The sequence below is a fragment of the Oncorhynchus mykiss genome, chromosome 4, assembly GCF_013265735.2.
Source record: "Oncorhynchus mykiss isolate Arlee chromosome 4, USDA_OmykA_1.1, whole genome shotgun sequence".
NCBI classification, from domain to species: Eukaryota; Metazoa; Chordata; class Actinopteri; order Salmoniformes; family Salmonidae; genus Oncorhynchus; species Oncorhynchus mykiss.
In genome coordinates this window covers 20270186-20282500 of record NC_048568.1, presented here as the reverse complement: position 1 = coordinate 20282500, position 12315 = coordinate 20270186, and the positions used below count along the sequence as shown (strand labels likewise).

At 44.4% G+C, this 12315-nt stretch overlaps 1 protein-coding gene across 1 annotated transcript in view; it reads left to right on the top strand.

Moving 5' to 3' along the window:
* The window catches only part of rcan2 (regulator of calcineurin 2), a 120451-nt gene that overhangs the window by 4386 nt on the left and 103750 nt on the right, over positions 1-12315 (top strand). Inside the window, exon 2 of the mRNA XM_036975851.1 lies at positions 1053-1270. Coding sequence (XP_036831746.1) covers positions 1055-1270 — 216 coding nt within the window. The 5' untranslated portion in view covers positions 1053-1054. The remainder of the gene's footprint in view (positions 1-1052; positions 1271-12315) is intronic.

Here is a 12315-nt window from a genome sequence, read left to right as displayed (position 1 = left end):
CAGTGTTTACACAGGCCAGGAATGATCCAGACAGCCACAGTCACTATCTATAGCCTTTTGTGAGTGTGTTTGTTTGTGTGTGTCCACTGTCCATAACAGTGTGTTTGTGTGTGTGTGTGTGTGTTTCCACTGTCCATAACAGAGAGTGTGTGTGTGACGAGTGATGTGCTGATCCTAAAATAGCCACGGGATGTGTGTGAGTATGAGGCTGCTGGTGACAGTGCAGGCTTGCCAGCGGACTGGAGATGTCAGGGTCTATTAATGACAGGGAAACTGTGACAAGCACCTAATTCCTTCACGTCTCCATATCTCCTTCTCACCTCTGTTGTGTCTGCTCTACCTCTCTCCATCCTCCACTCTCACCCGCCAATCCTCCTCTCCACTCCTCTCCTCCATCCCTCCTTCCATCCTTCCCTCATCACACCTCTGTGGGATCACCCATCTCTAAGCCCATCACCTAACCTTCTGGCAGAGTATTAGTGACCTGGGCCAGAGGTTAGCATCTGTTGGCTTGGGGTTGGAGAGGTTAACACTCTCTATGTCTCTCTATTTCTCTCTCTCTCTGTGTTGTTGTTTTATAACTGCCTGTGGAGGTAGACTGTTTTGAGAACAGATTCATCAGATCGCCATTAATACGCTGCCTAACATCACTTTCCACTCTGTGGCTATGGAATGAATCCTGTCAGGTGCAGATCAGATCAGATATATGGTCAAATATATAGATGAGGAAGAGAGGTGGGAGGACAGGGGTTCACAACCAAGATGATGTCATAGTAAAACAATCTCTGAGGTTAAGCCTCAGAACACGTTTGTTATTGTAGGACAAGAGCTAAAGATACAGATAGTCCTGTGTGTATTTAACTGAGTGTGAGCTCTGTATTCAGTTACATCAGTGGTCCGTTAGCCTTTAAGTGAACTGGTATGGAGGAGAGTTTGACTGTCCACTTCCTCCCCCTAGGAGCCATCACAGCATTTGGACTGAGCACACTCATATCTCTCTCTCTCTCTCTCTTTCTCTCTCTCTCTCTTTCTCTCTCTCTATCTCTCTGTAGTCATGAAGGGGGAGCATTTATTTTCCAACCTGAAAAACGCCACATTCTACCAGCGGGTCTACCTACTGGGGGGCGAGGAGCTGCTGGTACTGCAAAGCACTGTGGGACATCCCGCGCTGGGCGACAGCTTCCACCAGATCACCGACTTTAACGACCTGCCCACCTCCCTTTTCGCCTGCAACGTGGACCAGTCTGTGTTTGAGGATCAGGAGGGCAAGGTAAGGTCAAACCACTCTCTTCTTATTCACGGGGGAGAGAGTTGCTCAATGTCCCCCTGCTATTTTCACTTAGGCCTAGTTGGTTCTCTTGTTTGGCTTCGTGTCTAAGGAAAAGTGATTCAAGGTGATAAAACTGTAAAGGTCACATTGTTTATCCTCCTGGTCCATGCGTCCACCACAGTTCTTGTTATTTATCGTTTGATTGTTTTCTTGGTACTGTATTTATTGGTGCCCTCTGGTCCGCATGGCATAAAGTTGATTCATCTCAGGGGCGGTTCATCTTCTGAGGCCAATTTGCCCTTGGCAAAGAAACACACAGTGAATATTTCTCTGACCTACTGTACTCCACTCTGGATGCCTGGCAGCCATTTTCTACATTTATCTGGTGTCATCTCTCCCTGGCTGTCTTCGTACTCAACACTGTCCTCATAATCCACCATTGCTCAGGGTTGGCCTGTCAGGCCTGTTTTGTCATCCAGTTTACCCTGAGTGGCGCAGCGGTCTGAGGCACTGCGTCTCAGTGCTAGAGGCGTCACTACAGACACCCTGCTTCGATTCCAGGCTGTATCACAACCAGCTGTGATTGGGAGTCCCATAAGACGGCGCACCAATTGGCCCAGCGCCGTCTGGGTTTGGCCGGTGAAGGCCGTCATTGTAAATAATAATTTGTTCTTAACTGACTTGCCTAGTTAAATAAAGGTTAAATAAAATCAATAAAAAAATCCAGCTAAAGTTGAGATCAAAAGCTGCCATTCTGAGATCAAAAGCTGGTCATCCACTGTACCTCTAGTTGTACATTATTTTGACTGCTATCATGGCAGGCAGTGGTTTTGATATGTGGCTGAGGAGTCCTAATAGATGTCCACAGGGCCATATAACATGTTGGAAGTTCTATCTGGTGCTCTGAATCTCAGCATCTCAGAGGTCAAGGGTCATTGTCGTCTGAGTGTCAACAAGGGCTCTAAAGTGTGACCATTTTGGTTGCATATGCTCCTAAATATTTAGCTGTGCGACCTGGAAACACAAGCAGTGTTCCCCACCCCAATTTAATTTGTTATCGTTGTAATGATTCGCTCTACCGTTGTTTCTGAGTGCACTAGAGTAAAAAGCGAGTGCATATTCGTTACCATCATGGTTGTACCGCAGCGAATCTAACGGCTTATTTCTACCCCCAACAGTTTACAAGACATGACACGCATCTAAAAAATGATCTTCCTATGGCGGATTGGCGGGCCGCATTTCACATTCAGAAACCATGTCGCGGGTCGTTCTGAAACTTCTCGCGGACCATTTGTTTACACCTTGTTCCGTCATGTTACTTCATTAGCTAGCTAACGAACAACCTGGTGACTTTGCTAGTAGACTACATCTGAATATCTGGGGGCACAGAGAGAAAGGAAAGGGATATCCTCTTCAGGAGATCACTGTTCATAGCAATGAATGACTGATCTCTTGCATGTCATCACTCACAAACATAATGTTCTTAAAGAGACGGTGTACAAATTTCAATGTAATGCATCTCAATGTAGTGCTTTTCCACAGTGCAGACACCTAACATTCCACACATGACTTTGTAAGTTCAATGACAGTTATTTGTATCATTTTAGCTTGCTATAATAAACACATGTATTTAAAGGGTTACATTAGTTTCTAGGGCACAACATGTGCTTCAGAAGTAGCTAGAATACATATAGGCCACAATATAGATTATACAGTACCAGTCAAAAGTTACTATTTTCTACATTGTAGAATAATAGTGAAGACATAAACTATTAAATAACACATATGGAATCATGTCGTAACCCAAAAAAGTGTTAAACAAATCAAAATGTATTTCATATTTGAGATTCTTCAAAGTAGCCACCCTTTGCCTTGATGACAGCTTTGCACACTTGGCATTCTCTCAACCAGCTTTGTGAGGTAGTCACCTGGAATACATTTCAATTAACTGGTGTGCCTTGTTAATTTGTGGAATTTCTTTCCTTCTTAAAGCGTTTGAGCCAATCAGTTGTGTTGTGACAAGGTAAGGGTGGTATACAGAAGATAGCCCTATTTTGTAAAAGACCAAGTCCATATTATGGCAAGAACAGCTTGAATAAGCAATGAAAAACGACTGTCCGTCATTACTTTAAGACATCAAGGTCATTCAATCAGTTTCTTCAAGTGCAGTCGCAAAAACCATCAAGCGCTATGATGAAACTGGCTCTCATGAGGACCGCCACAGGAAAGGAAGACCCAGGCTTACCTCTGCTGCAGAGGATAAGTTCATTAGAGTTACCAACCTCAGAAATTTGTATCCCAAATAAATGCTTCACAGAGTTCAAGTAACACATCTCAACATAAACTGTTCAGAAGAGACTGCATGAATCAGGACTTCATGGTCGAATTTCTGCAAAGAAACCTCTACTAAAGGACACCAATAATATGAAGAGACTTGCTTGGGCCAAGAAACATGAGCAATGGACATTAGACCGGTGGAAATCTGTCCTTTGGTCTGATGAGTTCAAATTAGACATTTTTGGTTCCAACCACTGTGTCTTTGTGAGATGCAGAGTAAGTGAACGGATGATCTCCGCATGTGTGGTTTCCACCGTGAAGCATGGAGGAGGTGTGATGGTGCTTTGCTGGTGACACTGTTTGTGATTTATTTAGAATTCAAGGCACGCTTAACCAGCATGGCTACCACAGCATTATGCAGCGATACACCATCCCATCTGGTTTGCTCTTAGTTGGGACTATTATTTGTTTTTCGACAGGACAATGACTCAACAGCTTCAAATGACCTTGGCTCCACAATCCCCCGACCTCAACCAAATTGAGATGGTTTGGGATGAGTTGGACCGCAGAGTGAAGGAAAAGCAGCCAACAAATGCTCAGCAAATGTGGGAACTCCTTCAAGACTGTTGGAAAAGCATTCCAGGTGAAACTGGTTGACAGAATGCCAAGCGTGTGCAAAGCTGTCATCAAGGCAAAGGGTGGCTACTTTGAAGAATCTTAAATATAAAATATATTTCGATTTGTTTAACACGTTTTTGGTTACGATATGTGTTATTTCATAGTTTTGATGTCTTCACTATTATTCTACAATGTAGAAAATAGTAAAAAATAAAAATAAAACTTTTGACTGGTACTGTATCTCAATCAATTTAAAAAAAAACTTTCTGGTGCTCCGAAATGTTATGTTGTGGTCCTAACTTTTTAAAATTTAGAGCCCTGGTGTCCACACAGATTAGAGTCCTTGACCTCGGCTCCCCCTCGTACATCAACTGACGTTTTTCTTAACGTTTGTGAGATGAAAATAAAAAAGACTAAGCGAGTGAGTCCAGTCCATTCCCTCTGCTTTTCTACTGAATGTGGACATACTTCCTGAGGCTTTCTCATCGAGAACTCTTTTCTTCACTGTGTCCTGTTGTGGTCTGTGTGTGCTGGGGAGCATTGCTCTTCTGTGCCCCTCTCTGGAGCAGAGGTCATGTGAACAGAGCAGAGGAACTGTGCTAGTCAGCTCTTTCTGCCCCAGTGAACAGTCCCATTTCCAGCCCCAGCCCCAACACCAGCTCCATCCTCTTACCCTGCCCCGTCCAAGCCCCAACACCAGCTCCATCCTCTTACCCTGCCCCATCCAAGCTCAAGCCCCAACACCAGCTCCATCCTCTTACCCAGCCCCAGCTCCATCCTCTTACCCTGCCCAGTCCCAGCTCAAGCCCAACACCAGCTTCATCCTCTTACCCAGCCCCGTCCCAGCTCAAGCCCCAACACCAGCTCCATCCTCTTACCCAGCCCCGCCCCAGCTCAAGCCCCAACACCAGCTCCATCCTATTACCCAGCCCCGTTCAAGCCACAACACCAGCTCCATCCTCTTACCCTGCCACATCCCAGCTCAAGCCCCAAATGCAGCTCCATCCTCTGCCCCAACCCCAACCCCAACCCCATCTCCAACTTCAACCCCATCCCAGCCCCAAACCCAGCAGCCTCATACCCAGCCCCCTGCTCCAGCCCCAACCCCAGCAGCCTCATACCCAGCACCAGCTCCAGCCCCAACCCCAGCAGCCTCATACCCAGCACCAGCTCCAGCCCCAACCCCAGCAGCCTCATACCCGGCACCAGCCCCAGCTCCAGCCCCAACCCCAGCAGCCGCATACCCGGCACCAGCCCCAGCAGCCTCATACCCGGCACCAGCCCCAGCTCCAGCCCCAACCCCAGCAGCCTCATACCCTGCACCAGCTCCAGCCCCAACCCCAGCAGCCTCATACCCGGCACCAGCCCCAAACCCAGCAGCCTCATACCCGGCACCAGCCCCAGCTCCAGCCCCAACCCCAGCAGCCTCATACCCGGCACCAGCCCCAGCAGCCTCATACCCGGCACCAGCCCCAACCCCAGCAGCCTCATACCCGGCACCAGCCCCAAACCCAGCAGCCTCATACCCGGCACCAGCCCCAGCTCCAGCCTGCGTCAGTCAGAGAAGAGACATTAGCTGGTCGGCCACACCACTGCTTTGATCCTCACGCAGTGCGACAGCTGCATACAGAAGCCATTCCTCCAGGACAGCGGCAGGCTAAAGGTGATCCATCACTCATGAGTCACACGTACTGACATACACACGCCTGGACACGGCTGGACTGGCCTCTTGGGACTGGACTAGACTGGGTTGGGATGGTATAGGATAGGATGGGCTGTCTCTTAGAGTGGATAATGGGAGGAAGAAAAGCAATGAAGGGAGAGGAGAGGAAAGGGCAGGATATTAGGTCTAAGGAGTGGAGGGAGGGAGGAAGAGGAGGATGCATTCGACTGACATGACTTGAGTGACGGTAATATACGTAAAACATACACGTTGCCATGACAACCACTTTAAGCATTCCATTTCCCTCTATACTGAGCCCTAATGAACCTTAACACCAGTCTGCCAGTGAGGCATCATTACCCAGGGCCTCTGCTTCTTACTGACTGATCTACCAGGGTGAAGTCAGTCCAACAGCACCTGGATGTTTCCCTCTCGGTTTTTCTCCCTGATTTGCCTCGCCGTCAAATGTATTTGTGTGAAGCATAGTTTCTGTTTGGACCCGAGCCAGAATCAATTTAACAGGCTATGTGATAAGATTACTTTGATGAAAATCCCTGGGTGATGAATCATGACTATTTATAGCTGCATAGTGTTAGCTATTAGCCTGTCTCTAATAATAGTTCAGTCTGTCTGGGGACTGGGGGTGGAAAATCAGTCAGTTCTAAAGCCCCAGTGGGCTGCAATGGAATTTGGAGTGTCATTATTGGCCCCCTCGGTTCCAAGTTCCAACGACTTGATTTACCTCTAAGTGTCCTCTCAGTTGAGTCTCCAGACTGTTTCCAGGACCAGGGGTTAGACAGACATTTTTAGAGCTTAAGGATATTTAAACCAGAGATTTGCACCTCCAAGACTAATACTAAATTGGATGGAGGCCCTGGTTCCATTTGTGTGCCACATACCTTTTCCTCTGGTCCCTCTCTACCCAGGGTCTTTTCTCAATCGATAGTATTGATCGTCAGCTTGGAAATGTCAAGGTACAGCGAAGGAGTCTGAGTATGATTCATAACCAGGTCGATGGGGACTGACTGACGTGGCATTGCAGATGACAGTGAAGCCAGATTGCGGTTGACAGGGAGAGGTCATGAGACTGACGTGGCATTGCAGATGACAGTGAAGCCAGATTGCGGTTGACAGGGAGAGGTCATGAGACTGACGTGGCATTGCAGATGACAGTGTAGCCAGATTGCGGTTGACAGGGAGAGGTCATGAGACTGACGTGTGAAGCCAGATTGCGGTTGACAGGGAGAGGTCATGAGACTGACGTGGCATTGCAGATGACAGTGAAGCTAGATTACGGTTGACAGGGAGAGGTCATGAGACTGACGTGGCATTGCAGATGACAGTGAAGCCAGATTGCGGTTGACAGTGAGAGGTCATGAGACTGACGTGGCATTGCAGATGACAGTGAAGCTAGATTACGGTTGACAGGGAGAGGTCATGAGACTGACGTGGCATTGCAGATGACAATGAAGCTAGATTACGGTTGACAGTGAGAGGTCATGAGACTGACGTGGCATTGCAGATGACAGTGAAGCCAGATTACGGTTGACAGGGAGAGGTCATGAGACTGACGTGGCATTGCAGATGACAATGAAGCTAGATTACGGTTGACAGGGAGAGGTCATGAGACTGACGTGGCATTGCAGATGACAGTGAAGCCAGATTGCGGTTGACAGTGAGAGGTCATGAGACTGACGTGGCATTGCAGATGACAGTGAAGCCAGATTACGGTTGACAGGGAGAGGTCATGAGACTGACGTGGCATTGCAGATGACAGTGAAGCCAGATTGCGGTTGACAGGGAGAGGTCATGAGACTGACGTGGCATTGCAGATGACAGTGAAGCCAGATTACGGTTGACAGGGAGAGGTCATGAGACTGACGTGGCATTGCAGATGACAGTGAAGCCAGATTGCGGTTGACAGTGAGAGGTCATGAGACTGACGTGGCATTGCAGATGACAGTGAAGCCAGATTACGGTTGACAGGGAGAGGTCATGAGACTGACGTGGCATTGCAGATGACAGTGAAGCCAGATTGCGGTTGACAGTGAGAGGTCATGAGACTGACGTGGCATTGCAGATGACAGTGAAGCCAGATTGCGGTTGACAGTGAGAGGTCATGAGACTGACGTGGCATTGCAGATGACAGTGAAGCCAGATTGCGGTTGACAGGGAGAGGTCATGAGACTGACGTGGCATTGCAGATGACAGTGAAGCCAGATTGCGGTTGACAGTGAGAGGTCATGAGACTGACGTGGCATTGCAGATGACAGTGAAGCCAGATTGCGGTTGACAGTGAGAGGTCATGAGACTGACGTGGCATTGCAGATGACAGTGAAGCCAGATTGCGGTTGACAGTGAGAGGTCATGAGACTGACGTGCTCTTGTCTTTTCTGTTTTCTTTTTACAAGGCGATTTTCTTTTTGTCGTTTAAAGCAGCAACAGGCTCCTGAGGAGAATGTGGGCTAATAGTGTAGATATTTTAGTGTCTAATAGCAGCCTACTACTAAATCATATTTACAAGGTATTGTTTAGTAAAAATGAACGCAGTAAGCAACAAATAGCAACATACTAGTCTCACCCATCCTGAGAATGCGCCACCAAACGCGCAGTAGAGTTGATTCTCGCCATTTGTTTAATTTGGCACAGCGCGTCTCCTTATCTCATTATCAAACACACGTGAGCCTGGGAAGACGGTTATCATCCTCAAAAGTGTGCAGCGAATTCTACTAGATGAAAAGGCGAAATGAGTAACATCCTGGCATTTTAAAGAATAATCAATTTTCCAAACCATAAGACGTTCTATTTTGGAATATAGCTCAAATGCCTACTGTTTAGAATGCAAGTATGGGTATTTGGACACGGCCAGTGTCTAAAAGTGTGAGTCTCTGAAAGGCAATGTGTCCTCTGCTCCATACATAATTACAGCCAGGGCACTGAAAGGGAGAGGGGTCAGAAATGCAACACCGAACGTTTCTTCTTAATGGAAGAGCAAAGTTGCCTATTAATGGAATGTCTCAAACAAGGAAGTGGCGGAAGAAAACAGAGTAATGGGGGGAAACTCTGGGGTCAGGGTGACACCCTGACAGGTCAGTTCCTCTCTGAAGAGGCCACGTTTCCTGACAACATCGCAAGGAATCTACATTTGAGGGAGCTTTTGGTTTCTTTCGTGGTTATGTAACCCGGCATTTCCGCGGTGGTCTGCGCTCTACTTTATATAGGCATATCACTTTGATGTGGCCAGCTACAAGTATGGACTTTTGCACTGCATGGATAGTTCTCCCTCCCCCCGTGACAAAGTACTCTGCCCCCCCCCCCCCCATCACCCTCACCACTACCACCATTATGATCAAGTCTGTTGCAAAACTGGCTAAAGTTGAAAGAGATTATCTGAAACAGTATCTGGGTAAAAGGACACTGTGTTAAGAGCGCATGGGGTGGCTGGAACACAGAAAGTAATGATGGTTTACAGCAAAAAAAGCATTACAATTCCTCCCTGTCGCTACTCTATTCAGTTAGCCAGCGAGCATTCACACAGAACACACAGCATTCACACAGAACACACAGCATTCACACAGAACACACAGCATTCACACAGAACACGCAGCATTCACACAGAACACACAGCATTCACACAGAACACACAGCATTCACACAGAACACACAGCATTCACACAGAACACACAGCATTCACACAGAACACGCAGCATTCACACAGAACACGCAGCATTCACACAGAACACACAGCATTCACACAGAACACACAGCATTCACATAGAACACACAGCATTCACACAGAACACACAGCATTCACACAGAAGCATTCACACAAAACTCTAACTGTTGCTATGAATCCTGGTGGTTACAGTAGAAAAAGACCCACCTACCAGAGACACTATCAACATGCAGTTTAAAGACTGTCTTTGGTATGACGAAACTCAACCAAGTTCCCTCTGAATTAAGCACCTCAAAGATATGTACAGTTGGCTGCATTATAATAAACTACCTGTGTGACCATCTGGTTCAGTTAGTGAGACTGGGTAAGTTAGTTTCCTACTCTATGAGAGTTGTTGAGACCATATGAGCAAGTGCGCTGTGAATGAATGAGATCTACAGTATAGCATCTGTAAGCCCTGTTTCATCTCGGACACAGATGGATTTGAGAAGAAATCATCTGTTCTGTCTCTTGGGGTTTAGGTCCTCCCACTCACTGCTTATGTCACCCCCCTCCCCCCCTCTCTCTCTCTCTCCCTATTTTTTTTCTCCCTCTCTCTCTCTCTCTCTCTCTCTCTCTCTCTCTCCCTATTTTTTTCTCCCTCTTTCTCTCTCTCTTTCTCTCTCTCTCTCTCTCCTCTGTGTGTTGAGCGTCATTACATAAGCCTGCCCCAGTCCGCTCTGCTCTGACCCTGATGAATTGTCATCACCCACACCAAGCCACAGCTTTCAGCTTTCTCACGTCACGTCCAACAAAACAATGCTGTGTCATCCTCTGCCTGCCCATCTTTCCCTCTGTCTGCCTGCCTGTCTGTCCGACCGCCTGTTTGTCTGTCTGCCCGCCGGTCTGTCTGTTTTGTCTGTGTACGTCTGTCTATCTGCTCGCCCGTCTATCTGCCCGTCTTTCCGTCCGTCCTCCTGTCTGTCTGCCCGCCGGTCTGTCTGTTTTGTCTGTGTACGTCTGTCTGTCTGCTCGCCCATCTATCTGCCCGTCTTTCCGTCCATCCTCCTGTCTGTCTGCCTGCCTGCCGGCCAGTCCGTTCATCTGTCTAAGAATACAGCAGGGATCTAAGCCGTCCTGGAGAGCAGCCCCACAGCTTAGACAGATGATTTACACCAATCAAAGCACAGAGTGACCATTAGACTGCAGATGTCACCTGGAATAGCTTCACTGTTGATATTTACAGTGTCCCTGTTAGAGGACGTTGGAGCCAACACTGTCTCATCACCGTGTTTTTTTCCACAGCGGTGACTGTAGACGGCTGGGTTTAGTCAGAGCAAGGGGACGGTGTTGTGTTTACTTTCCCATGTAGGTTTAGGCAGATTTGGGACATGGAGGAGGAATGTGTTTGTCTGGGCAGGGGAATCAAAGTTCTTTCCTCATCTCTCTGATGCGGAGAAGGAAATAGCTTCTGATGGTCCTCTCTGGTCTTATAGATATGTTTCTATATCTATACACGTGTTTATATATCTATATATACGTTTATATATCTATACATATGTTTCTATATCTATATATATGTTTCTATATCTATACATATGTTTCTATATCTATATATATGTTTCTATATCTATACATATGTTTCTATATCTATATATATGTTTCTATATCTATATATATGTTTCTATATCTATACATATGTTTCTATATCTATACATATGTTTCTATATCTATACATATGTTTCTATATCTATATATATGTTTCTATATCTATATATATGTTTCTATATCTATACATATGTTTCTATATCTATATATATGTTTCTATATCTATACATATGTTTCTATATCTATACATATGTTTCTATATCTATATATATGTTTCTATATCTATACATATGTTTCTATATCTATATATATGTTTCTATATCTATATATATGTTTCTATATCTATATATATGTTTCTATATCTATACATATGTTTCTATATCTATACACGTGTTTCTATATCTATACATATGTTTCTATATCTATATATATGTTTCTATATCTATACATATGTTTCTATATCCATACATATGTTTCTATATCTATATATATGTTTCTATATCTATACATATGTTTCTATATCTATACATATGTTTCTATATCTATATATATGTTTCTATATCTATATATATGTTTCTATATCTATACATATGTTTCTATATCTATACATATGTTTCTATATCTATATATATGTTTCTATATCTATACATATGTTTCTATATCTATATATATGTTTCTATATCTATATATACGTTTCTATATCTATACATATGTTTCTATATCTATATATATGTTTCTATATCTATACATATGTTTCTATATCTATATATATGTTTCTATATCTATATATATGTTTCTATATCTATATATATGTTTCTATATATATACATATGTTTCTATATCTATATATATGTTTCTATATCTATACATATGTTTCTATATCTATATATATGTTTCTATATCTATATATATGTTTCTATAGATACATATGTTTCTATATCTATACATATGTTTCTATATCTATACATATGTTTCTATATCTATACATATGTTTCTATATCTATACACGTGTTTCTATATCTATACATATGTTTCTATATCTATATATATGTTTCTATATCTATACATATGTTTCTATATCTATACATATGTTTCTATATCTATACATATGTTTCTATATCTATACATATGTTTCTATATCTATACATATGTTTCTATATCTATACATATGTTTCTATATCTATATATATGTTTCTATATCTATACATATGTTTCTATATCTAT